Source organism: Rhinatrema bivittatum, chromosome 3, assembly GCF_901001135.1.
Source record: "Rhinatrema bivittatum chromosome 3, aRhiBiv1.1, whole genome shotgun sequence".
Classification (NCBI taxonomy): domain Eukaryota; kingdom Metazoa; phylum Chordata; class Amphibia; order Gymnophiona; family Rhinatrematidae; genus Rhinatrema; species Rhinatrema bivittatum.
Window position 1 is genome coordinate 582,707,435 of NC_042617.1, and position 27,953 is coordinate 582,735,387.

Consider the following 27,953-nt stretch of genomic DNA (forward strand, 5'->3'; position numbering starts at 1 on the left):
ACAAATCGACCTACTTTGATTTATGTTGACCCAAATCAGAATCGCGAGAAAGCTGAATGCAGACCAATATTAGGAACTCGTGTAACTTAATTTTTAAAATGCTTACTAAAGTGGGTAGAACTTTCACAATAAACAGTAAATTGTATAGCTTACAAAGCTCAAGAGCAAATCCAAGCCGTAATTTTAGATGTAAACATGCCTTCTGCCAACTTTTAAAAGGTCTCTCAGTAAACTTATAAGAGTAATCAGAACTACCTTCAGTTTTGTTTTTCCAAGGCCTTGAGGCTCCAGTTCAGACACCCTCAACTTCTGAGTTAAAATCATCCACTTCTTTTCTACGCTGTATAACATTTTTAAAGGCCTCTAACAAAAAGTCACAAAAAGATCGATGGACTAAACTGGCCTTAACATGCATTAAGTGTCTGCTTTCGTTAATGCACACCTCCACAACAAGCTAACAGTTATTCAGCTCATGAATAAGAGAAATTGGTTGATGAAAATCTCATGTGTGTCTAATGCAAAAATGAGCAAGTCTAATTTATACTCATACAATCAGATGGGCAAATGGGTATCAGGGCTGTCCCAAGGGTAGGCAAGAAAGGGATCACCCTGGGTGTCAAGCTACCCTTTTGCATCAGTCTGTGGTAATATGCGAGTCCAAAAATGCAGCCCTTACCTGGAGTGCCTTTATGTCCAGCGACTGCTCTGGTGAGTATTATCGTAATCTGCTTTGCCATTTACAAAAACGGTCTAGTCATTTTGGGCATGACGTTCAAAGTGACTTATGCAGATAAAACTCTGTTTTTTAGCGTATCAAAAGGAGCTTTGAAAACCAATTGGAGGTAACTTAGCGCTTCGCATAGGTAATAGCGCAAATTGTGATAAACTGCCTATTATCATAAAACACGTCCTTTTTTCTATCGCATGCGATATGTAGTGCTGGGAGGCCCGCCGCGGAGCACAAGCGTCCGCCGTGGAGACAGGAGCACCGGGGATGGCCCAAGATCGAAGGCGGCGGCCCATAGCCGCGAGGGAAGTGAAGCCAGATGTTGGAACAGGCAGAAGAGGATAAGAGGGCCTGGCGGCGGGCCTGCCGCGGCCGGCACACGCAACAATTCTGTAATAATTGTAGTGGTTTTAAGACACATGCGGGAAGACCGAATAATAGAGAATTACAGTAGTCTAGGTTTGAAAAAATGCGAGTTTGAAGTACAGTATGGAAGTCTTCAGAAGTTAATAATGCTTTCAACCTATGGAATATACGCAACTTGGCGTAACCTGTATTAATTAATTTATTGATGTGCTTTTCATAGTAATGTTTTCATCTAGCTGAACACCTAAATATAATACTTGATTTCAGGGAGTAATTTGAAAAGTACATAAGTCTAGAACAGGAGGTTTTACGTATCGAGTATATCAAAGCCCGAGTAAACAAACCCCCGTATTGGATCAAGTTGAAAGTAAACGGCAACAATAAGCCGCTTAACCTAAGTAAAGAACTGCAACCGTCCCACCAACGGGTAGGAGGTGATGAATACAGCGTGTCAACCCAACAGGGCACTGTGACAAACAGTGAAAACTGAGAAATCGTGAAAGACAGAAAACACGACTGTATCTTAGAACAATAGCCAAGCAGGATTAGAACCCAAACGCGGTGGGCGTCTGGACTGATCCATGGTACTACAGGAACGAAAATTAGCAGGTAAGTAATAATTTTCTTTTCCCTGTACGTACCTGGATCAGTCCAGACAGTGGGATGTACCCAAGCTTCCCTAACTCGGGTGGGGTCCTGCGAGGCCTGCATGTAGAACCTGTTCGCCAAAGTGTCCAGAGACAGAAGAGGCGAGGTGCAGACGATAGTGCCTCGAGAACGTGTGTAACGATTTCCAGGTGGCTGCGCTACAGATTTCTTGAGAGGAAACCGAGCGAGCTTCCGCCCAGGGAGCCGCCTGAGAGCGTGTAGAGTACGCTACAATGCCGGGCGGGAGAGTCCGCCCCACCCCAACGTAGCAAACGGCAATGCCGGCCTTCAGCCATGGTCGTCTTCGAGGCCTGAGATCCTGTCCTAGGGCCGGACCAAAGTACGAAGAGATGGTCAGAAGTCCGGAGGTCATTCGTAGCCTCCAGGTAGAGGAGCAGTGTGCGCTTGACATCCAGGAGTCGGAGAGCCCTCGGCTCAGAGGAGGAGAAGGACGGCAGTCCCACCGTCTGATTGACGTGAAACGTAGACAGCACCTTCGGAAGGAAGGAAGGAACAGTGCGAAGAGAAACTCCAGAGTCGGAGAAACGGAGATAAGGCTCTCTACACGACAGGGCCTGCAGCTCCGAGATGCGTCGAGCGGAGCAGATGGCCACCAGAAACACAGTCTTGAGGGTGAGGTCCTTGATCGTCACATTCCGCAGTGGCTCGAACGGGGGCCCCGACATGGCACGGAGCACAAGGTTGAGACTCCAATGTCCGGGTGTTGCAGCAGAGAGCCCCCGTCGCGCAGGAGCGAACCAAGGGCGGCCACCTGAACCCGGAGCGAGTTGCAGGCGAGCCCCTTGTTCACCCCCGCTTGTAGAAACTGAAGGATCTGGAGAACAGAAGCCGAAGCAGGTCTCGTGTTCTGGTCAGTACACCACAGCTCGAAAACCTTCCAGACCCGAGCATAGGCCACGGCCGTCGAAGGCTGTCGGGAACGCAACCGCGTGGACACTACCGCCTCCTGGTAGCCCTGGCGCCGAAGACGGTGCCTCTCAAAAGCCAGGCCGCAAGACAGAAGAGTTCTGCCTGATCGAAAAATACCGGGTCCTGGTGCAGGAGGCGGGGGAGATGTCCCAGTCGGATGGGTCCGATGATCACCAGGTGGAGAAGGTCCGCAGCCCAGGGCCGTCTTGGCCACTCTGGGGCGACGAAGATCACAGTCCCCTGATGAGCCTCTATTCTGCGGAGTAGTCTTCCCACCAGTGGCCAAGGCGGGAACGCGTATAGGAGGAGATTTGTCGGCCACGGGAGCACTAGGGCATCCACTCCCTCCGCTCCTCGCTCTCTTCTGCGACTGAAGAAACGGGGAGCCTTGGTGTTTTGTGCGGACGCCATCAGATCCGTGTGGGGAGTTCCCCACCGCTGGACCAGAAGTTGCATCGCCTCGTCGGAGAGGGACCATCCTCCGGGATCCAGGAGCTGGCGACTGAGGAAATCCGCCTGGACGTTGTCCACGCCTGCGATGTGCGAGGCCGCCAGGCGGACCAGATGACGTTCCGCCCACTGCATCAGCATCGCTGCCTCGAGCGCGACTTGCGGGCTGCGAGTGCCGCCTTGGCGATTGATATAGGCCACCGTGGCCTCGTTGTCCGATAAGATCCAAACCTCCCGAATCCGAAGGAGTGGCAAGAAGTGTCGCAGAGCTAGTCTGACCGCTCTGGTCTCCAGGCGATTGATGGACCACTTTGTCTCCTCCGCGGACCACGTCCCCTGCGTGGCGCCGCGGCCGCAGACCGCTCCCCAGCCGACGAGGCTGGCATCGGTGGTGACCACCACCCAATCTGACAGGTCGAGGGACACGCTGCGAGCCAGATTCTTCGGATCCAGCCACCAGCCCAGGCTGATCCTGGCAAACTGCGGCAGGGGGAGGAGCATCTGGTAGTCCTGCGACAGCGGTTTCCAACGGGAGAGAAGTGCTCTTCGTAGGGGCCGGAGGTGCGCAAACGCCCAAGGAACCATGTCGATGGTGGAGCCCATCACCCCCAGGAGCTGCAGGTAATCCCAGGAGGTGGGAACTGGTAATGCAGAGAACCGCTGTATGTGTTCTCGCAGGGCGTGCGCCTCGTCCAGGAAAAACTTCGCTCGGATGAGCCAACCGTCCAGGTAAGGAGGAACTAAAATACCCTCTTTCCGAAGAGCCGCTGCCCCGACTACCATGATCTTGGTGAAAGTGCGCGGTGCCGTCGCCAACCCGAACGGGAGCGCCACAAACTGGAAATGTTGTTCCAGGATCTTAAACCGGAGAAGACGATGATGCTCCCGGTGGATGGGGATGTGAAGGTAGGCCTCCGTCAGGTCCAAGGAGGCTAGGAACTCCCCTCGATGCACCGCCGCAATCACCGAGCGCAGCGTTTCCATCCGAAACCGAACCACCCGGAGGGATTTGTTGACTTCCCTCAAGTCCAGGGTGGGCCGGTAGGAGCCGCCCTTGGGTACCACGAAGTAGATGGAATAATGGCCCAAGCCCACCTCTCTGGAGGGCACGGGCGCAGTGGCGCCAATCTCCCGAAGCCTGTCCAGTGTCAACTGTACCTCCCTTCGCTTGGAGACCGATCCGCAGGGGGAGAAGATGAACCGTCCCTTTGGAGCGCGGACAAATTCCAACGCGTAGCCGTATTCTATGGTGTCCAAGACCCACTGGTCCGAGGTGATCCGCGCCCACTCCTTGTAGAAGAATGCCAGCCGTCCCCCAATCCGGGGGACGGTGGAGTGGGCGAGCCGAACATCATTGGGAGGACGTGGGAGAGGGTTGTCCCGTTCCCGAGGCGGGACGCCCAGGCCTACACCCGCGAAGGGAGCGGGACCAGGGCTGCGACCTGGGGGCAGAGGGCCTGGAGACCGCCGGTCTGTAGTTCCTATAGCGCTGTTGCGCCCTGGATCTGGTGTGGGAGGACGAAAACGCCCTGGAGGGCCTGTACCTGTCCTCCGGCAGGCGATGGACTGCGCTTTCCCCCAGTGACTTGATGATCTGGTCCAAATCCTCTCCGAACAGGAACTTACCCCTGAATGGCAGGGAACCCAGGCTCGACTTGGAGGAAGTGTCCGTCGCCCAGTTGCGAAGCCATAGAAGGTGACGCGCCGCCACTACCGAGACCATGGATCGGGCCAGGACCCGAAGCAGGTCATAGAAGCAGGTCATAGGAGGCGTCAGCCCCGTAAGCCACCGCAGCTTCCAGCCTATCCGCTTGGGCGGCCTCCTCGGCCGGCAGAACCTGAGAGGTGAGAAGTTGTTGCACCCAGAGAAGACTCGCCCTCTGCGGAGACCTCGAAGACCCGCTTGAGGAAGACTTCCAACTTGTGATCCTGCGTATCCCGTAAGGCCGCGCCACCCGTCACTGGTATGGTCGTCCTCTTCGTGACCGCCGACACCGCGGAGTCCACTTTCGGAACCTTGATGAGATCCAGGAAATCCTCTGGTAGCGGATACAGCTTCTCCATGGCCCGACAGACCTTAAGGGAAGCTTCCGGGGCGTCCCACTCCCTAGTAAGAAGCTGCAGGAAGGAATCATGGATGGGAAACGCCCGAGCCCTCGGCCGGAGGGCTGCCAGCCCCGGATCTCCCTTCTTGGCCGACGTGACGACGGCGGGCGCTACTGGAGCGGGCGGGTCCGGCGGCGGATCGAGATTCAGCTCCTGGATCCAAGACCCACTTGGAATAAGTTCGTCCAGCTCTTCTCCCTGTGGTGGAATCCCCTTGGCCCCCTTCTCCCAGGTCCGGCCCAAGAGACGCCGGGCCTGTCACTGCTCCCTCGGAGCCCGCAGGAATCCAGGTGCGGGCGGGAGGCAGGGTGGCCCCCACACCCGCCGGGACGGGGGGGGCCTGAGAGGGAGGCGAGAGCCGCGGGACCTTGGCTGGAGACGGTGCTGCGGGAGCGACGAGGCCCTGCAGATACGCAGTGGGCATTAACAGTACAAAGTCCGGGGAGAATCCCGGCCTAGCCCCGGAGGGGGGGGGCCCCCGTGGGACCCTGGCCCGTCAGGCTGTTGTCCGGCAGCCAATTCGGTGGAGAAACCTCGGGGGAGTCCCTGTCATCCAGCGCTGCCTGAGTCCCCTCAGAGCGCTGGGCATGTAAAATGGCCGCCGTTCCCGCCAGTAATGGGGGAGGGGCCGGCCCGCGCCGCCCGGGCATGCCTGTCAAAACCGAAAATTCGCTAAGGAACTGCGATGGGCCCTCCCCCCCGGGGAGGCACCGGGCACAGATCCCTTCACGGGCAATCCGCGATCTCGGCTCACCGCAGGTCGAGCAACGTGCTGGCCGCGGCATCGTGAGCACTGCTGGCAACGGAGGAGACAGGCAAAATAAACGAAATGCCTCGGGGGGGGCCGCGAAGGAAAAAAAAACGCCGGCGCGGGGGGGCCCGAGCGGCCTGCACTGCCCGCCGATGAAGAACGGTGCCGCGGGGGGGCCCGAGCGGCCTGCACTGCCCGCCGATGAAGAACGGTTCCGCGGGGGGGCCCGAGCGGCCTGCACTGCCCGCCGATGAAGAACGGTGTCGCGGGGGGGCCCGAGCGGCCTGCACTGCCCGCCGATGAACGGTGCCGCGGGGGGGCCCTCCTGGCCTCACAACCCGCCAACGAAGATCTCCCCGCTCACCTCCGCAGCCCACGAGGAACCGGCAAAATGGCTGCTGGTGAGGGAGAAAAACGCGGCGAAGCCGAAGCAGCCGCGAGCAAAATCAGCTGCAAAGAGAAACACAGAAGAATGCACTTACCCCGGTTCACAAGTTACAGCTAGCACCGAGAGAGAAAGAGAGTGAGAGACAACGCAGAGGGAAGTCACGCCGTCCCAAATTGAACCCTCTTTAACTTTTTTTTTTTTTTTTTTTAAATAAAGCAAACTTGATCCAACAGAAACAGTGAGAGAAAAACAGAGAAGACAAGTAATCACTGTAAGAAATGGTTTCAGGCAATCTGGAGCAACCCAGATTCTACTACTCGCATCTGCTGGAGTCAGAAGATACTGAACTCCTGCAGAGGGGGTAGTAGTACTTATGGTGACGCCCCCTCGAAGCTTTGGCTGACTCCATCTGCTGGATTGGGGACATAACCCACTGTCTGGACTGATCCAGGTACGTACAGGGAATAGAGAATTACAGTAGTCTAGGTTTGAAAAAATGCGAGTTTGAAGTACAGTATGGAAGTCTTCAGAAGTTAATAATGCTTTCAACCTATGGAATATACGCAACTTGGCGTAACCTGTATTAATTAATTTATTGATGTGCTTTTCATAGTAAGGTTTTCATCTAGCTGAACACCTAAATATAATACTTGATTTCAGGGAGTAATTTGAAAAGTACATAAGTCTAGAACAGGAGGTTTTACTATTGAAGAATTTTTACTTAACCAAATGATTTCAGTCTAAATGTTAGTTTAAGTTGAGATAGTTCTTGCTGTATTGCTTTCATATAGGTTGATAGTACGGATACTGTATTTGCAATTGATTTAGAGAATGGAGAGTAAAATTGTATGACATCAGCATACAAGAAGAAAGAAATTCCTAAATCTGCCAGTAATTTACACAGTGGGAACATATAAATATTGAATAATGTTGCCGAGAGGGCTGAACCTTGAGAGACACCTGTAGCAATATGGAAAGTATCAGTTTTGTGATTGCCCAGTTTGACCTGGAATGACCTATTGGATAGAAAGGAGGAGAACCATTTGAGAACGCTATCATCGATCCCAATTTTGCTCGGCACAGCAGTGTATGGACCACAGTGTCAAAGGCAGCTGTTAAATCGATTAGCACAAGAAAATATGAGTTATCCGAATCAAACCCTCGTAAAACCGAATCTATTAAAGACAGGAGTAAAGTCTCAGTTGAACAATGCTTTCTAAATCCAAATTGATTTCAGAGAAGAATACCTTGGTCTTCCAAATGATTCATAAGTTGGGATAACACAGCTATTTCAAATATTTTTGAGAGAAAAGACAAATTGGATCTGAGACGATAGTTGTCCCAGTCGTCGATTCTACCTTTTGTTTTTTAGAATCGGTTTTATCACAGCTTGTTTTAACCCAGATGGAACAATTCCTTCTAAGAGAGAGAGATTAATTAAGATTGTGATTGTTGGAGTAATAACATAATGTACTTATTTCAAGGAACTGGCTGGAATTGGATCCTTGGGTGAATAGCTGGATTAATCTTGGTAATAATTTTGACTAATTTCAAGACTGGACACACTGTTGAACATAGTCCATTTTACCAGGCCATTTGAATCTTCGGGGGCTCTTGTGAGAGGAAAATGAGTTTTCAACCTATTAATTTTATTGGAAAAAGATGTGACATATTCTTTGCAGGCGGCCTTTAAGAATGTATTTCTCAAGAAGGAAGATGATGGATCCTTAGTTAAATGTTTAACAACATCAAAGAATAGTTTAGAATTAAATATTACTCCATGAATCTGTTTAGCATAATAATCTTTTTTTGCTTTATTAGTTAATGCACGGTGTTTTGTTAGGAAAGATCCATATTTTTCTACGGATTTCTACGGATTCAGAAGACGGACATTTCCGCCATCGTTTCTCTAATTTTTCTCTAATTAATAGTTTAGTGTGTCTTAAATTAGCATTGTAACATGCTTCTTATTTTTGGAAATATTTCTTTCTTCATTAATAGTTTTCATTTGGACATGGCTTTCAGCTATGTTGCTGACCATCTGATCCCAGGAGTCAAATGCCGATGAGGCATTAGCTTGATTTAATTCAAGGAGCTTATTTTCTATAGATTCTGAAAATATCTCCATGTTCATCTTTTTCCTGAAGGTAAAAATATGATTTATGAGGAGGATTAAGGAAGGTTATTTCCATCTTTATTAATTGGTAGCCAGATCAGGGCAATGTAGTGTGAGAAGTATTGATTAGACAGTTACTGGTATTGGCAAATATCAGATCTAAGATATGACCTGCTTTATGAGCATTCATTTTCTCTAAAAAACATTGCATAGGCTACGGTTCTAGGTATTTTATTTACATGAAGATTAAAGTCTCCTACAATTAAGGTAGAGTCTGGTGATGGAAACACTTTGGCGAATAATTCAATCAGTGGTGAGGAATCTGTTTGTAATATACCTGGAGGACAGCAGACCAGTCCTATGTTTAAATGAGGAGATTTTAGAATTGCCACCTCATAGGGAGGGTGTATCTCTTCTTTGTGGGGTACTAGTTTAAGTTCTTTTTTTTTTTACCAATTATTAATAAACCCTCACCTTTTCGTTTAAGTCTAGGAAAATGAAATACATCATAATTGGGATAAGAAATTTGGTTTAGGAGAACAATTACCTTTGTCATTAAGCCAGGTTTCACAGATGCAAACAAATAGTAGGATTTAAATCCTCTAACAGATCATTTATCAAAGGGACTTTTTTGTCAGAGACTGAACATTTAATAGGAGCAGAGTAAACATTAAGCAAGAAGAGATAGCAAAAGAGTTGTTACTTATCATCGGAAAGACCAAATGTGGGTTCTTTTTTGCTTTTCCTGGGGATACTCCTTAGATCTCCATACAAACCCCAGCCTAAAATAGGCCCAATGATGCACATACTGCTCCATGACTGTATCAGAGGACTTGGGTGCAATTCAGCAACACCTCGGGTCCATATGAAGGAGCGTGACAAGCTCCTTTGTCGTGCTCTTTCATGCACGTGCCAAGAGCATGCACCTCGCAGCACAAGCTCCTTCGGCGCTTCTGGTGCATTTAAAATCCCTGCACCCTCTTCCGAAGTTGGTGGGCGGGCAGTGGGCAGGGCCAGCCCTTGCATTGCTGGATTTGTTGAGGGGGAGCTTCCACCTCGTTGTTTCTGCCGCTGGCAGCCTAGCTGGTTGAGGAGGCCAGGTGAGACTTTCGCCTTATTGCTGAGTCTGCATCTTCAGTGCTTCCGGCGCGATTAAAATCCCTGCACCCTCTTCTTCCAGTGTTGGTGGGCGGGTGTGGGCGGGGCCAGACTTCGAGTCACCAGCGTCGCCAAGGGGGAGCTTCCGCCACGTTGTTTCTACCACTGAGGAGGCCAGGTGGGTTTTTCGCCTTGCCTCTGAGTCTACGCCTTCGGCGTTTCTGGCATATTTAAAATCTCTGCACCCTAGTATCCCAGAATAACACCAGAGCTTGGGCCTCCAAGAAGAGCAATTCAAAAGTGATCAGCAAGACAAAGTCTGCTCAAAAGAGAAAGCAGACATCTACCCAGCATGCAGCAAAGAGAGCCTCCAATATGGCCAGGTCCAGCAAGAGCACAAGGTTGCAACAAAACCAGCAGGAACTCGAAGACCTGATTCTCGAGCTGCACAAGCAAGCTCAGGAACACAGCCCAGAATGGTTCTGTTAGCACGTGCGGAGGAACAACAGAAGTGCCGAAAAAGGCAGGGCTAGTGCAACAGCATCCAGAAGTTCACAGGGGAGGGGGGGGGGCAGGTCCATCACATCAGAGCCCACATCGATTCTGGACACTAATCTAGGTTCCTCAGGGAACAAGGGTTGGTGACAACCTGACATATTCACAAGCCAAGTCAGGTAAGTCTGCTTCTGGCAGACCCAGGCCACCATTCCCTCTGGTTCTGATGCCAATAACAGTGATGAGGAAAGAGCCCTCACCACAGTTATGCAAAATTCATTAAAAAGAAAAGGGTGGCAAACAGGTCATTGGCCTCTGTATGGGGCCAAAGTTTGCAGGGTAACACTGCAGGGAAGGAGGGTGCAGGACCGGTGTCTAAGACACCGGTCCTGCACCCTTTTGGCCATGGAGTATCAAAAAACTTCAAAAGAAAATATGGAACCGTGAATTTATTGATATGTTTTCACTTCTTCTCCCTGATCAGGATGAAGGTAATCAAGATGGTTCTGGGGAGGGAAAAGACAGAAAGTTGAGGGAACCAAAAACTGTAAGTAATTGGGTCTCAGCATTCCACATCTTCATCACTGTGGTGGAAGAATGCGAACCAGAACAAGCCCCTTGTTTAGTCCTTACCTTGACACTATAATGCGAGCGCATAAGCATTATGGGGGTTGGGCCTGGCTCAATTATGATGTCAAATTCCGCAAAAGTATGGAGGAAGGCAGCACAATCACTTAGCAAAATTGAATACTGACTTATGGCTGGATGAGATGACCATGCAAAGGTCATTTTTAGTGCAGAGTGAAATCCCGGCCTCTATGCCACAGGAGGGAGGGTATGCTAGAGAACACAACACTGGATGGTCTCTGGGCAGACATGACACATGCAGGCAATATAATTCTGGACTCTGTACATGGGCATGCTGCAGATTCAGACATGCTTGTTCTAACTGCGGATCTGCACACCCAGCAACACACTGCAAGGCCCAGAGAGACCGATGCCAGCAACCAATGCCCTTACAATGGGACAATGATGGGCCGGGCCCCTTCCATGGTCAACACTGAGGCCATGGCTCTTTGGTTTGCAGATTACCCGCACCAAAGGTGAGCCACTGAATTAAGACTGTGATTCACCCGGGGTATCCTATCCTTTGCTCGCAAGACCCACTACCCACCCCTCCAAACCCCAACAAGAAACTCAATATCACTGTTGCAACATGAGGCAGTGGCAGCCCAAAAAATTAATCAGCAGGTGGCCCTCAGTAGGGTCTTTGGTCCTTTCTGGGACCCACCTTTCCCGAAGATGGTCATTTCCCCCCTAAGTGTCATACTAAAGAAAAATCCTGGAAAATTCAGACTCCTACATAACTTATCCTACCCAGAAGGGGGTTCAGTCAATGACATAATTGGCCTGCACTTATGTGCAGTCAGATATACTTCTTTGGACCTCGCCATCGAGGGCTTGCAGAGGCTGGACGAACATGCCTACCTAGCAAAACCCGACATTGAATCGGCTTTCTGACTATTGCCAGTACACCCAGATTCATTTCATCTGCTAGGTTTTCAGTTCAAGAGAGAATACTATCTTGACAGATGTTCCCAATGGGCTGCTCGATATCATGCATGTATTTTGAACATTTCAGGTTCTTTGTGCATTGGGTGGTTGAACAGGCATCAGGATCCATGAACATAGTTCATTATCTTGACAACTTCCTCTTCATTGGTAGAGATGCGAGTGCTTGTCGAACCCTTTTATCAACATACCAAAAGACTGCAATGGATTTCAGGATCCCCTCAGCTCAAGCAAGAGGGAAGCCCCCTACCTGCAACTGTCTTCCTAGGCATTGAGTTGGACATCTGGGCATGTGTTTCCAGGCTCCCTAAAGAGAAGATAGCCAAGTTGATGGATGCACTATCGGACACCGTAAGGAAAAAGAAGGTACACTGGAGCAAGTCCAGTCCCTTATCGGCATTCTTAATTTTTTGTCTGTAGGGTAATATCCACGGGGAGGATATTCACCATCACATTTGAGTGACAGAGACGATCAGGCAGGACCTCCAAATATGGCAGGAGTTTCTGCAAACATTCAATTGGGTAGTGATCTGGCTGGACCCACCCAGATTTAACAGTGAAATGAAGCTCTTCACTGATGCCTCAGGAGGGACAGGATTTTATATCTATTTCAAGGGATACTGATGTGCGGCCCAGTGGCCTGACCAATGGCATAGAAATGGAATCACCCGGAAAATTACAGTCCTGGAGCTGTTCCCCATGTAACACATGTTCTCCTAGGACAGCAGGATGTTAGTCCTCACATGTGGGTGACGTCAGCCGATGGAGCCCAGCACGGAAAACTTTTGTCAACGTTTCTGGAAACTTTGGCCAGCAGACTGAGCATGCTCAGCCTGCCACTATCCGCCCGTCCACGCGAGGTCCCCCTTCAGACTCGTAACATAGCAAAAGAAACGAGTGAAAAAATAAAATAAACCGAAGGTGAACCCAACATCGTGGGGAGGTGGGCGGGATTCCTGAGGACTAACATCCTGCTGTCCTAGGAGAACACCTGTTACAGGTAAGCAACATTTGCTTTCTCCTAGGACAAGCAGGATAGTAGTCCTCACATGTGGGTGAGTACAGAGCTCCAAACTGCCCCATTCAACCAGAAAGAGACCAATAGCGGCCGAACAAGGTGCCAACGGGCACAACACAACTGCGGCGCTGTGGGAAAACAGGCACGGTTGGGCCCCACAGGGAGCACAAGTAGAGAGAATTGGGGTCAGGCCTGGAAACAAGTTGCTTAGGATGGACTGACCAAAAGCACTGTCCTGACGGCTATCCTTGTCAAGGCAGTAGTGAGCTGCGTGTGGAGAGAACTCCAGATTGTAGCTCTGCAAATCTCTACGACGGGGACTGCATGCAAATTAGGCACCAACGCTGCCATGGCCCGCACAGAGTGAGCCTTTTCCCTGCCGGCCAGCTGAAGGCCTGGTTGCACATAGCAGAAGGCAATGCAATCCGCCAGCCAGTTCAATAGGGTTTGTTTACCCACTGCCGCACTCAGCTTGTTGGGGTCAAAAGACACGAAGAACTGGGTGGACTGTCTGTGGCTCATCATACAATCTAGGTAGAAGGCCTACACCCATTTACAGTCCAGGGTGTGAAGAGCTTGTTCCCCCAGGTGAGAATGTGGCCTCAGAAAGAAGGTTGGTAAAACAATTGACTGACTGTTGTGGAAATCAGTCACCACCTTGGACGGGAACTTAGGATGCGTACGGTGCATACATGATCAGGGCCTGAAGTTCGCTGACCCTGCGAGCGGAAGTGATCGCCACCAGGAATATGACTTTCCAGGTGAGGAACTTCAGATCACAGGACTGCAGAGGCTCAAAGGGAGGCCGCATCAGTATTGCCAGGACAACTTTAAGGTCCCAGGATGCTAGCAGTGGCCAAAGATAGGGCTTCAGTTGGAGAAGACCCCTCATGAAACAGCCAATGAGGGGCTAGACCGAAACGGGCACACCAACGACACCTCAGTGGTATGCGCTGACTGCGCTGAGGTGCACTCTTGACGGAACAGGTCTGGGGTCCAGACTCGGACAAGTGCCACAGGTAGTCCAACAGCCAGGGGAGAGGGCCCGAAAAAGGGTCTAACTCATGCCCTCAACACCAGACGGAAAATCTGGATGAGCTCTACCCTGGCCTATTCCATCCAGATGGCATCTCAGAAACAGGTCTTGACATTTTTAACTCTGATCTGCAAGATATTTTGGAAGCTATAGTAGAGGTTTATGGCCACAGCCCTGAGGTGGGTGGGGGTCCCCTGGAAAATTAAGTTCACTACTGGGGGACCATGGCGGGGTAGCCAGCTGGCAGAAAAAGGCGGTAAAGGGCTCTCAATGGAACTGTTTGCCCATCAACATTTATGGTACTATAAACTGAATGCAAAGGCTATTTTTCTTCACTTTGACGGTGGAAAAACATGATGAGAATGGTGATCTCATCCGGACCCGGACTTTTACAGAACTGGTTTCCGGCCACGGATTGTGCCAGCAGCACCAATGAAAATGACTACTACAGCCTGGTAGTGGGCAAAAAGGTTTAGAGGCAGCATCTGCCAGAAATCATTAGACCTATGAGTCACGAAATGAAACTCCAGGGAGGACAAATCAGAACCAATGTCAGGAAATATTTCTTTGTAATAAACCACTATGCAAAAATCACCACCACTGTACAGGTGTAACTCTTGTGTACCACTATATATATAATACTCACCTGAATATAATAATCTAGGACCCCAAAAAGAAATGATTATGTACTAGAATCGCTCAAAAACTCTAAAAACAAGAGAGCTATAAAGAGGATGTATGTTGATAGGTGTGTATTATATATAGAGGAAATATTTCTTCACAGAGAGGGTGGTAGATGCTAGGCATGCCCTTCCAGAGGAGGTGGTAAAGATGAAAACAGTGAAAGATTTCAAAGGGGCATGGGATAAATACTGTGGATCCCTAAAGGCTACATACTGTTGATGCAACTCCATCATCGCTCTCTGCTTCACTGGCAGGGGAAAAGGAGAATCGGATTCAGACAGCAACCATTGTGGGTCCTGACTTCTATGGTCTGGGGAAACAAATAAGCATGGGAGTAACTTGCTGATACGGCGGTTTTAACCAATAAGCCTGATACTTTTGATGCAACTCAACATTGCTCTCTGCTTCAATGGCAAGGGGTAATGGAGAATTGGATTCAAGAAGCAACCAATGAGGCCCGATTTTTACTGTCTGCAAATCTGTTAAGCCTGAGTGTAACCTACACGGCACAGCAGATGCTTCCATGGGCTTGCTGAGCGGACTAGATGGACCATTTGGTCCTTTTCTGCCGTCATTTCTATGTTTTCATGTTTCTTATCAAGACTTGTCACCCTGCTTTTGCTATTCAGGCATTGCATTTTATGATGTTATTGTGATCGGTGAATTGCACGTATGTAGTATCAATAATACTTATTGTGTTGTAACAAGTTTTGATTACTTTCGTTTTGAGCTACGGCCATAATATTCCCACATAAAAGTTACTGTTGTTGATCCTGTGCCTTGTATCCATTATTCAAAATTGTCATTTAAAGGTGCCGTAAGAGAAGGACGCCTGCATAATTTAATGTGGATAAGTGCAAGGTGATGCATATAGTTACACAATGTTGGGTTCCATATTAGGTGCTACAACCCAAGAAAGAGATCTAGGCTTCTTAGTGGGTGACACATTGAAATAGTCGGTTCAGTGTGCTGCAGCAGTCAAAAAAGCAAACAGAATGTTGGGAATTATTAGAAAGGGAATGGTGAATAAAACGGAAAATGTCATAATGCCTCTGTATCGCTCCATGGTGAGACCGCACCTTGAATACTGTGTACAATTCTAGTCGCCGCATCTCAAAAAAGATATAATTGCGATGGAGAAGGTACAGAGAAGGGCGACCAAAATGATAAGGGAAATGGAACAGCTCCCCTATGAGGAAAGGCTGAAGAGGTTAGGACTTTTCAGCTTGGAGAAGAGACGACTGAGGGGGGATATGATAGAGGTGTTTAAAATCATGAGAGGTCTAGAACGGGTAGATGTGAATCGGTTATTTACTCTTTCGGATAATAGAAAGACTAGGGGGCACTCCATGAAGTTAGCATGTGGCACATTTAAAACTAATCGGAGAAAGCTCTTTTTTACTCAACGCACAATTAAACTCTGGAATTTGTTGCCAGAGGATGTGGTTAGTGCAGTTAGTATAGCTGTGTTTAAAAAAGGATTGGATAAGTTCTTGGAGGAGAAGTCCATTACCTGCTATTAAGTTCACTTAGAGAATAGCCACTGCCATTAGCAATGGTTACATGGAATAGACTTAGGTTTTGGGTACTTGCCAGGTTCTTATGGCCTGGATTGGCCACTGTTGGAAACAGGATGCTTGGTCTGACCCAGTATGGCATGTTCTTATGTTCTTATCTGCATGTAATGTGTTTTTAAGTACATTTTTTGGTTGAACAGCACAACTGACTTCATGCTGTGTTTTGGGGCTGGTTTCACTGAGAGGATTCCTCTACCTGTGAGTACAAGCCAGCCAACGATTGTAATTGGGGTGAAAGCGAGCGCCTGTGAAATAGATCCCTCACCACTGTACCTAGAGTCCCAGAAGCATATTCGTCTTCCCTCACTGGTGAACCCTGGAACCCAGGGCTGAAGCCTGATTTGTTTGAGTAAAAGAGAGAGAGAGCCAAGAGACAAACAGTGGCCCTGCAACTTCTCTGTAGCCCCTCGATTAGCTGGCACAAAACCAAGAGGGGGTTGCACATTTACGAATTTTTCTCTTCTTAAAACCGAATTTTATATTTACATACCAACAATGGTGCGTCCGTCTCCCCCTAGCTTTACTCGAAGTGGGCGTCCTAGTGAATCCTGCAAGTATCTTCCTTCAAGGTTTAGTACTAAACCACGATTAAGATCTACAATCTACAAGTAAATACATATTACAGCTTACCAGATAGAAAGATGTCAAAACCAGTGTAAAAGACAACATGAGCAACATTAAAGCATGTATGATGGTTCTTGTTTAAAAAAAAATAAAAATTTATACCGATTTAAAAAAATAACTTTTCCTAATAGGCAAACCAATATTTTCAAATGCTAAATTTATGTGGAGGCTGCATGCATAGAAATAGCATATAAGCACATAAGTAGCATGTATGTACATATATATTTGATCAATCTTGTTACTGGATTTTAAGGACTTACAAGCACACCAAATAAATAAATAACTAACATATTTTATCAAATTTGCAAGTACATATGTACTTGCAGTATCAGGTGTAAGTTTTATCAGGCAAATAAAAGGGGAGTTCTAGAGGCGGGGTTCATAGGTATGTGCACACGTTTGTAACAGGTTTATGTGCATACATTACCAAACTTGTCCAAACACTTTTACACTTGCTAATTAACTCATGCTATTTAAATCGGACTTGTCTTTTGTCTGCAGTTTTTGGGTGGGAGGTCTGTGTGAACCGAGGGGGATTCAGAGTGACATGGTAGAGGTATTGGCGAACTGATGATTCCAGGTATATGTACAATTCAGTATTTTCAAAATAGTATCCACGCAGACATGAAAACATACCTACCTCTGTGTTTAATTCTGAATTTTTGCATGTAAAATATACGTGCATACTTTATGCATATTCTTGCATACAACTACACGTGTGTACTACACAATACGCATGTACTTTCAGGGCAGAAATACGCAATAATTTATAAACTGTGCAGCTCCTGCCACACAGTTTATAAAATACTAACAAAGTTTCTGCATTTCCACTTATGCATGCAAATAGTGTTCTGTGGACAGTTTTGAAAATTGGGCGATAATTTGTGGCACTGTTCAAATATGGCTAGTCTGAGGGGTGAAGGCAAATAGGAGATTATTAATTGGTACAAGGTGGATATTGCTACTTTGCATGTGTACTCATGAGATACTGCACATCATACAAAAGGTAATTTTCTAACCGTATGGGCAGGGCTAAATTCTGCACGTAACTCGTATATGCAGACTTTAGCCAACATTTTCAAAGCAAACATATAAGCATAAGTTGGTTTAGAAAATGCTGAGGTGATAGGCTAGGTACATGCTTAGATTAACTAGTACAAGGTTTCACAAGGGTTAACACACGCTTTCTACTTAAAATGAAAACGTATGCATGTATCTTCCAACTCTGCCTCCTTCCTCCCCCACCCCCCAGTGCTTCTCTCCAATTAGCATAAAAGTATGCAAGCAATTGGGTTACATACAGACTTCTATGCACATTGAGCCCTGGACTATTTTGTAAGAAACACCTCATGAGCAGCTGCAAAGTAGGACTTAGAAAGCAGAACATTAAAGAACAATTGCATTCTGATTAGAAATCACAGTTTCTTTGACTCATTTGTAGTGGTAAGGAAGATTGCCCTACCCACTTTGTTCCTTGGGTGCCATTGATTATCCTCTGTCCACTTGGTTTTCCATTACTATTAGGTAACATTTTTCCATTTACTTCCATTTTTGTGGTTTGATTTGGTCTACCGTTTTTACCTGCAAGATTTAATGAAACAGTAAAACCCACGTAGCACAAATCTGGAGTATAAAAAAGCGCTTTAACATGCAGAGGGAATCTGTGGAGGAAAGAAGTGGGAGTCATTCAGGCTAAGATGTCCCATTGCTGATCTCAGCCAGGTGCATGGAGGGGAGCGCCAAGATCCTTCCAATAATCTTAGGGAAGGATAACTACATTTCTTCAGGTTGTACTTAACTTTCCAAGATTTATTGCAGATCATGAGCTTTCTCTTGGTCTGCATTAAGTCTTTTTAATATTATAAGCTGATTTGCAAGCATCTGCACTTAGCTTAGCTCAGTAATATTTTCCTCACATTGGGCCAAATTATTTTGTGGTATCAATAATGAAAACTAACATGATTTTAATACCCATCAGGCACCAAATTCAGCATTTGATGTGTGTTACTGCAAAAGCGCAGCTTAGTAAATAAGCCCCTTAGAGAGGAGATGCTGCCTAGCTCCTGAGCTGCCCCAGAAGCTCTGCTTCTGATTACTTGAATTCACTGGATCTGTTCTGGCTTCTGTACTTCTTTTCTGCACCTGTTTAATTTGCTCCCAAGAAGCTGTATTTTTGCTCCTGTCTATATTGCTGTGTAAGAAACTGAGTCTGTTTGGGCCTACCAGCCACAATAAACCTACTGAACTATTTCTTGATATGACTGAGTCTAGCTGTTTGGGCATCCATCCCAGGCTTCCACATTTCATTACCCCAACACATAACACTCTTTTCAAGGCAACGTTGCTGAGGAAATGCCTGATGGTGGTATGTAAAGTCAAGAGTAGTAAAATAAAGTGTAGTATTACCTTGTCTGTAAGGATGTCTTGCAAATGGTCGATGAAAAGGGGGTCGTGGCCTTGAACCCAGTGTTTGCCGATAAGACATAGTTGAAGAGAAGAATGATGAGCGAGTTGGAGAAACAGTTTGTGTAAAAGAAAGGTTTGGTGTTTTTTTGTATGAGGGCTGTAGAGATAATGGAGGATACACATGAAGTGACGTCTTCGTTGAACTCTGTGGGGATGTTGTTGTAGAGGAAGAAGTTGGTCTATTTCGTCGTATAGGCAAGATAGAAGCTCTTGAATTAACAGATGATATTCTTGACTGTGAAGGAAAGAATTCATTTGAAATTGGAGGAACACTTAACACTTCTTCATCTTGCTCTTCATTAGCTGCTACTTTCCTAGAAAGTGATCCTCTTTGTTTCATTTTACTATGGTCAGTGTTCAGATTCTGATGTTTATTCCCCTCAGAAGTAGAGAAAGAAGACCATCTGGATCTAGAAGACGAAGTGAGTCTCTCATCTATGTTTTTGTGATCATTCTCAACATAACTGTCATCATCGTAATCATCTTTATCACTACTGACATCTGACTTGAAAGTTTTTGCTAAAGTCATTGGAGACCGTTTTGGGGGATAATCAATCCTTGAAGGTGTGGACTGCGAAGGACTGAATCTTGGTCGATTTTGGGATCCCATCCTAAAAGGCACTCTAGAATTTGAATGAAATATTCTTGGATTAGATACTCTAGAAGAAGGCAAAGTCTCATGCCTCATTTTGAATTTATCCTCAGCACTGCTTTTCTGTGAATCAGATGGCTTATGTTTTAAAAGATCGATAGGACTTATAGTGGGTAAAGGAGAACTAGATGTGTATTTGGGAAGTTCAGGAAGGCCTACCTTTATCTTCTGTGCTGGTTTGGAGTCTAAGTGGAATTTTTTAGAGGAAGAAAGCTGTGAATCTCCAGTACTAGTTATTCTTTTGGATGGCATGGATTGTTGTCCTGATTTAGAAAAAGTATCTCCCGTTTCCCTATTATTATGGTCATCATCAGAATTATCTTCTAATCCTGCATTTTGTTTTGAAGCTGAAACGGGCAGAACAGAATCTTTTGGTATAGATAAAGGAAGACTTGAAGGCACTGGATCAGGATGATGCAATCTAGAAGAACTTGATTTATGTGATATATCATCTTTTTTGCTGTTTTGGTGATCATCTTTTAAATCAGGCTGAGGAAATATGGAGGATGGGATTAGAGAACTGCCTTGAGGATGTATGTCTGAGGAAGGAGGCAGTGTTTGAGGTCTGAATTTATCATTGGATCCTAATTTACGGCTATGGTGGAGATTTACTTTGGAGCTTCTTCTTCTAAAATATTGTAAAATTTCAGATGCCGACTTCCCAGAGAAAGACGGCATAGGAGTAGATTTACTAGCTGAAGGTGTTATTTTTTCCTCTGAGATGTGTTTTTCTTTTTTATTATTATAATTGGGATTGTGGACTATAGTAGGCATTATTTCTGAATTAATTCTAGGATGGACTTTTGATGAAACTGTAGGCTGAAGGAATTTAGATTCTTGAATGCCAGTTATCTTGTATTCAAAACTGGATGATGACTTTTGTTTTGAAATATTAAGCTCTGATGAAGACTGCTTTGAAGACTGAGACTGTGCAATGGATAAATCATTTCTCTCTTTTCCATCACTGTTTACAGTATTGTGGTCATTTTCAGAGATATTCTCTGTACTGGCATCTTGCTTAATAGACGAGATGAACTGTGAGTGAGTTTGCGTATTAGTTGGCTTACCACCATAATCCGTTCTCTCTTTTGTGTTATCATCATAATGATCATGGGAACTGAATTGTACATTAGAAATGGGAGAAATGGATGTAGAGGTAGAGGATTTAACTGAAACCAAAGTTGTGTGTGGCTTTATTTTACGGCTTGGTATCACCTTCTGAGAAACAACAGGTTTTGACAGAGACTTAGTTTGACCAGATAATTGTGAATTGCTATTTCCAGAAACGCCAGAAGAATAGGAAGTAGAAGACAAATCTGTTTTTTCATATAAATATTCATTTTCTTTGTCATCAAAAACTAAATCAGAAGATGATGGTTGAGTACTTGTTTTTAAGTGATCAGATGTTAAAGACAGAGTTGGAATAGGAGACACAATGTTCTCTTCATTAGATGTTATTTTGCTAGAACCTATTTTATGAGCTTTTGATTCATTATCTATTTCCTGAGGAGCAGAAGCCCAGGCTGATGAAGATGAGGATGATACTGAAGATGTATGATTCGGAACACTTGCCTTTCGAGCCAAAGAGAAAGGACGTTTTCTAACAGGAGTCCTACCAGGGGATAACATAGAATGAAAAGGTCTGTTATTTACGTTTGGTCGCATAATTCTCCTTTGAGGTGGGGTTGATGCTATAGGTAGTGTGGTTGGGGTTTCTGTGGAGATGTCTGCATCTTCACTGACTTCTGTAGACTGAGGATCAGGCTTTGTGTGAGCTGTATTGTATGGTACCTGTGATTTATTACGGACATCACCAACTGGTAATTTGTTATGAAATGTAGACATGGGATTCCTTGTATCTTTCATGCTATGCTTATGAGAAGGCAGCACTGGAGTTTCTGGAGAAGAAACAGAAGATAATGATGTTTGAGAGGGGAATGAAGACAATGCATTTTTATCTCTTTTAGATTCCAAATTATCTTGAATGATAGTCTGTTGATGAATATTTTCTTTGGTGTTATCTGCAAAAGAAAAGAAAATATTTTATGCTAAGAACAATACATTTAAAAATCTATGAAATAGTTTTACTATTCCATAGTATTTCTCATACGTATTTATTTATTTATTTATTTATGGTTTTTATATACCGATCTTCTTACATTATATGCAAATCAAATCGGTTTACAGAGAACAGTTGAAAAACTTGCTTGGGGGCAAATTACATATAACGAAGAACTTTATAAATAACATTTAACATAAGAAAATATATATGACAAAAAATGTCTTATATATGTCTAAAAGTCTTAATGTTTTAAATAGAGCTTTTTAAATAGAAGTTAAATAGAAGAAATAAATGAACAAACAACAATGTCTAGAAGTATTGGTATTAAGAAGTATTCCTATTCCTAATTGTACAGATGCCTTACAAGAGGAAGGTAAAGGAAAATTAGTTTCTTACCTGATAATTTTCATTCCTGTAGTACCAAGGATCAGTCCAGGACACCTGGGTTGTGACTCCGCACCAGTAGATGGAGACAGACTAAAACTTGTGGGCGGAGCCATATATGCCCCTGTGCCAGTCACAGCCCCTCAGTCATACGTAATGTCAAAGTAGAAAATACCAAAAGGCAACCATAGCTAACCCTACAAACTTGTTATGCAAACGGCAAGAATTCCAACGCCCCCACAGGGACCAGACTCCCCAACCGGGAGAGCGAAGAAACAAGAGGTCAGCCTACGGAAAACAACGATGAGCGGACTCCCCGTTACTTTAGCGTAGCACTGCGGGCGGGATCCTGGACTGATCCTTGGTACTACAGGAACGAAAATTATCAGGTAAGAAACTAATTTTCCTTTCCCTGTACGTACCAGGATCAGTCCAGGACACCTGGGATGTACCAGAGCAAACTCACCGAGGGTGGGAAGCAGAGAGTCCCGCTCGGAGTACCCAATCCGCAAATCCCCCGGAATCGGTAGCTCGGCCATCCAACTGGTAAGGCCTGAGAAGGCATGCAACGACCGCCAGGCAGCCCGAGAAGGTATGCCACGACTTCTAGGGAGCCGCCCTGCCAATCCCTTCAGGCGACACCGGACAAGCTTCCGCCCAAGACTCAGCTTGAGATCGAGTGGAGTGAGACACAGCTGGAGATCGAGTGGAGTGAGCCCGAAGACCTACGAGAAGTGGTTTTCCCCCGCACCAAGCATGCCGGACCAATGGCCTCCTTGAGCCAACGGGCGATCGTCGTGCAGGACACTGCGGCCCCGTTCTCGGGACCAGAGAACCAAACAAACAGATGATGTGTGACCGGAAACGGATTAGAGACCTCCAGAAAACGAAGGAGGGAACTCCGCACGGCAAGCTTCCGGAAACCCCTTGCCGTAGAAGCAGAGGACTCCCCGACCGCGAAAGCGGGCAGCTCTACCAACTGAATTACATGGAAAAAACGACACCACGTTCGGCCGAAAAGAAGAAACCGTCCGCAAGGAAAATTCCGGAATCGGAAATATGCAAAAAAGGGAGCCCTACGGGACAAGGCCCGTAACTCCAAAAACCCGCCATGCCGAGGCAATCGCCACCAAGAACACCGTCCTGAACGCGAGATCTTTAGTCGCTGCGCGTTTCAAGGGCTCAAAACAGCGCCGCGCCTAAAGCGGAGAGCCCCAATTGAGGTTCCAAACCGGACAGGATAGACGCACTGGAGGACGAAGGTGCTTAGCTCCCCGAAGGAAACGGGATATATCCGGGTGAAGAGCCAGGGGTGATCCACGGACCGCACCTCACAAACAACCAAGCGCCACTACTTGGACCGCACCTCACAAACAACCAAGCGCCACTACTTGGAGCCATAGAACTGCACGCCAGACCCTTGGCCAGACCTGCCTGTAGGAACGCCAGAATGTCGAAGACGGAAGCCGCCGTGGGGAACACCCCACGCGGGACGCACCATTCCTCAAAAAACACCCAGACACGGACAGAAGCCAGGGACCGTCGACTGCCGCCTGGATCGTAGCAACGTGGTTACCACGGCATCTGAGTAACCTTTTCCCTGCAGCTGCCTCATTGCAAAAAACCATGCCGCGAGGCGGAAGTGAACCGCATCCGCCAAACAGACGGGGCCCTGATGGAGCAGACCCGCCCTTCCCTGGAGCCGACAGGGTATCATTACCGCGATCTGGACGAGGTCTGCGCACCACGGTCGATGCGGCCGGATCACGTTGGCCGGGTGCAACTCCATGCGCCGCAGAATCTCGCCGAACATCGGCCACGGGAAAAAAGACGGACAGCAGAACAGCCGTCGGCCAGGGGAGTACCAACGCAGCGACGCCTTCTGCCTCCCGTTCTTAACGGCGACTGAAAACGCGGAGCCTTCGCGTTGTGCCCCGTGGACATCAGATCCATGTAAACACTTCGTCCGCCAGCTCCCACTCTCCGGGACCCAGGCGATGACTGCTGAGAAAAAAACCGCCTGAGCGGTGTCGACTCGTGCAAATCGAGAGGCTGTAACGTTGGAGAGAAGTAGCTCTGACCAGGTCAGCAAGCGCTGAGCCTCCTCCGCCACCTGTGGGCTCCTTGTCCCGCCCCGGCAGTTGATGTAGGCCACGGTGGTCACGTTGCCTGACAACACTCGGACCGCCTTACCCCGCACTAACGGTAGGAAGGCTTGCAGAGCCAGACGGACCGCTCCGGTCTCTAGTCTGTGAATAGACCACTGGGCTGGCGACCCCGAGCAGAGGCCTTGGACTGAGCTTCCTAGACAGACCGCTCCCCAACCGGAGAGACTGGCATCCGCGGTTACCACCGTCCAAGTTGGTCACCAGAAGAGACACATCCGAAGAACAGGCGACTGGAATCCGGCTACCAGCGCATGCTGGGGCTTGCGTGTCCTGCTAGTGGAAGCAGGAAGTGGAACTCCTCCGACACCGGCATCCAGCGGGATAGGAAGGACGACTGTACGGGTCGCAGATGCGCGAACTCCCGGGGAACCAGCGCTAGTGTTGAAGCCATAGAACCCAGGACCTTAAGGTAGTCGCAGACCCGCAGCCAGCGGAGAGACAATAAGCGCCTTAGTTGAGCTCGCCGTTAGCATCTCCGTTCGTGTGACAGGAACCGTGCCCTGCTTCGTGGCGAAAACGGCTCCCAGATATTCCAAGGTCAGCGTGGGTGTCCGATGACTCTTGTTGAAGGTGACCACCCCTCCTAGGGACTGCCAACAGTTGTAGGACCCTGGCCACAGTCAACCGACACTGATCCTCGGACGTCGCCCAAATCAACCAATCGTCCAGGTAAGGATGCCGCCCCCATGACCATCACCTTCGTGAATGTACGGGGCCCGTCGCAAGACCAACCGGGAGCGCACGAAACTGGGAATGCCGTCCTAGAACGCCGAACCTGAGGAAGCGCTGGAACGACGGCGGAATGCCTATGTGAAGATACTCATCCGAGACCTCTAGGGAGGCCAGAAAACCGCCGGGCCGGACCACGGCAATGACCGACCGAACCGCCTCCAGTGAGGAACGCGAAGGCATCGGTTTACCCCTTTGAGATCCAGAAGAGATCTGGACGTGCCGGCTGTCTTTGGGACGATGACGGAAACGGAGAAACGGTCCCCGCCGAGGTTGACCGGGACGGATGAGGTAGCCGCGTCTGTGCACATGGAGGACCCACTGGTCTGACGGTACGCCGGCCCATCTCTGAAAACGGACAGCAACCGCGCCCTGGCTGTGGGGACGGCGCGCTGGGGCTGCGGCGAGAGAGGGGCCGACCCCCTTTCATGGCGAAGCTTTGGTCCCGGCGACGCCGGGGCTCCCTCGCTTCCCCCGAAAAGACTGCTGCCGCAGGAGGAAGACCAATAAGACTGACCGGACGACCTATGAGGGCGCGACTTCCTGGAACAACAACAGCGGGACTTGGCCGAAAACGAAGACCGCGTCCTGGATCTGCCCTCGGGCAGCCTGAAAACCCTGTTGTCCCCCAGGGAAAATCAGTCGTCCTCCAACAAGTGAGAGAGCGTACCCATAGTCTTCGCGACCTTCAGGCTCAAAGCCGGAGAATCCCACACTTGATAGAGCAGAGCTGTCACAGAGAGGCGAAGAGGAATGGAGCCCAGCCGAGAGCCCTCAGGCGGCGGGGCGATTCCCAACTCCTCCAGGCTGGCGGGAATCAGGGGCCAGCTCCTTCAATCTCGAGCCATCCCCTTCCGAAGCCTGTTACTGCCTCGCCGCCCCCTGCAGTGGCACGCCATGTCCTACAGCCCCCCTCGGAGGCGGGAAGGGCGCCTTGGAAATCTCCGGACCTGACGATTCAGACGTAGACCTCTCCCTCAGCCCCCCTCGGAGGAGGAGGGGGGGCCCCTTGGAAATGTCCGGATCCGAAGACTCAGAGGCAGGGTCCGTGCCCACTCTAGGCGGTACGGCCCGGAACGGACGTTTGGCTAGGAATCGCCCCACTGCGGTCCGCGGCCGAGGGCGTGTCTAGAGCAGCGGGATCGGCCTCGCAGGCCCCCCCGCCTAGCCATCCGGGCGCCTGTGGGCTGTGCGGGCCTTGCAGGCCCCATGCCTGGCCAAAAGAAAAACCCCGGGCACAGATCCTTCAGGTTTCGTCGTTTCTCCCCCAGCCATCCCCCCACTGCCCCCGACGGCGAACCGACGGCGGAGCCGGACGTTGGGGGGGGGGGGGGAGAATGAGGAGAATCCCCGGAGCCTGCTGCACTCGGTGTCGCGCTTGGCGCCGGCACCAAAATGGCCGACTTTCCCGCGAATGGCGCGCGAGCGGGCGGCGCAGAAATTAATTATTTATTTATTTATTTTTTACTTTCTTGTCCCGCAGCAGACGGCAACGGCTTGGGAAAGACCGCCGGACGGTCCCCTGACAACAGCGAGAGGCTGCCGCTTAACCAGCACCCCCCCCCCCCCCCGAAGCCAGGCCGCCGATCCCGTGCCCCCCCCCCCCCCGTGTCGCAGCCCGAGGACAGCTGAGGGTGAGGGAGGCGCGCGGCGCTGGAGCCGCAAGTCGATCAGGCCGACCTATGCGGCGGGAGAAGGGGGGGGGGGGAGAGAGAGAAACAAAAACGCCAAATCAACCGCGCGAGAGGAAAAAGAAACCCTGGCGCTTGCGCCGAAACGAAAAACCGCTCCGGCTATCTTCCCCTTTTTTTTTTTTTTTTTTAAATTAAATTAATTAAATTACCGGGAACTGTCCCTCGCAGCGGTCCAGCGTTTCGGCCGGGGTGAGTGAGCCGGGCTCGACCCCTAGCCCAGCCAGTGCTCCACCAGCGGGGAAGGTCCCTACAGGACCTGAGAAGCCCCGGGGAGCCAACGACCCGAGCCGCAGGCCCGACAGGACGAGCCACGAGACATGCCGACGCAACCGCGGGGAAACAGCGAGCAACGCGATTCACAAATAACGAACCGACCTCCCCCCTGCCAGCGGCGCCCCCCCCGGAGCGGCGACGCGAAGGAACGAAGAGCCGGAAAACAAGCAACAACTGATTTCCTTCATTTTTTTTTTTTTTTTTTTTTTTTACAAAAAAACCCTGTCACTGACCACAGTCCTGGAGCCCTAATCCAGCAGGGGTGAGTGAACCGGGCTCCCCGGTGTCACCCCTGACGCTGCTACTGGTAAAGCCGGGTCCTCGACCCTAGCAGCGGCCTCAACCAGGGGGGGTAGTCCCCTCAGGACCTCACAACCCCCCTGGGAGGCAGGGCGGACGGGACGTCAGTGACAATTTAAAATGCAAAAAGTCAAAATTCAACAATTCCCAAATAAAAACAACTATAGCCCAAACTGGCCTAAAACCAAGACAAAGAACCGACCCCGACGGAATACCAGAATCAGGTCAGGCAGGGCTGTGACTGGACCTGCACCATCTACTGGAGACAGAGTAAGACTGAGGGGCTGTGACTGGCACAGGGGCATATATGGCTCCGCCCACAAGTTTTAGTCTGTCTCCATCTACTGGTGCGGAGTCTCAACCCAGGTGTCCTGGACTGATCCTGGTACGTACAGGGAACAGAAGCCTTAGCTAACTAATTTCCGCGTGAGTGAATCGAAATGAGCAATTGAAAAGGTACAGGGAGGGAGGATAGGAAAGGGTAAGGTAGGGTTGAGTGGGGTCAGGATGGGTGGGTAAAATTGCCTTTATAAGGGGGGAAATGAAGTTTAATGGGGTGGGGTGGGGTGGGGTGTAAAAATATGTTTATTACAGTGTGCTATTCAAAATTAACTATCCCCCTCTTGAGTAGTTGATAAC

The 27,953-nt window shown here is 48.7% G+C and overlaps 1 protein-coding gene across 2 annotated transcripts in view; it reads right to left on the minus strand.

Annotated features, from left to right (window-relative positions):
- FNDC1 (fibronectin type III domain containing 1) overlaps nt 1-27,953 on the minus strand; it is a 341,854-nt gene that overhangs the window by 162,787 nt on the left and 151,114 nt on the right. For both annotated transcript variants that reach the window (XM_029596630.1, XM_029596631.1), the window contains exons 8-10: nt 18,993-21,725; nt 18,049-18,167; nt 16,453-16,564 (exon numbers count right to left, since the gene is read on the minus strand). In XM_029596630.1, the coding sequence (XP_029452490.1) occupies nt 16,453-16,564; nt 18,049-18,167; nt 18,993-21,725 (2,964 nt within the window). The remainder of the gene's footprint in view (nt 1-16,452; nt 16,565-18,048; nt 18,168-18,992; nt 21,726-27,953) is intronic.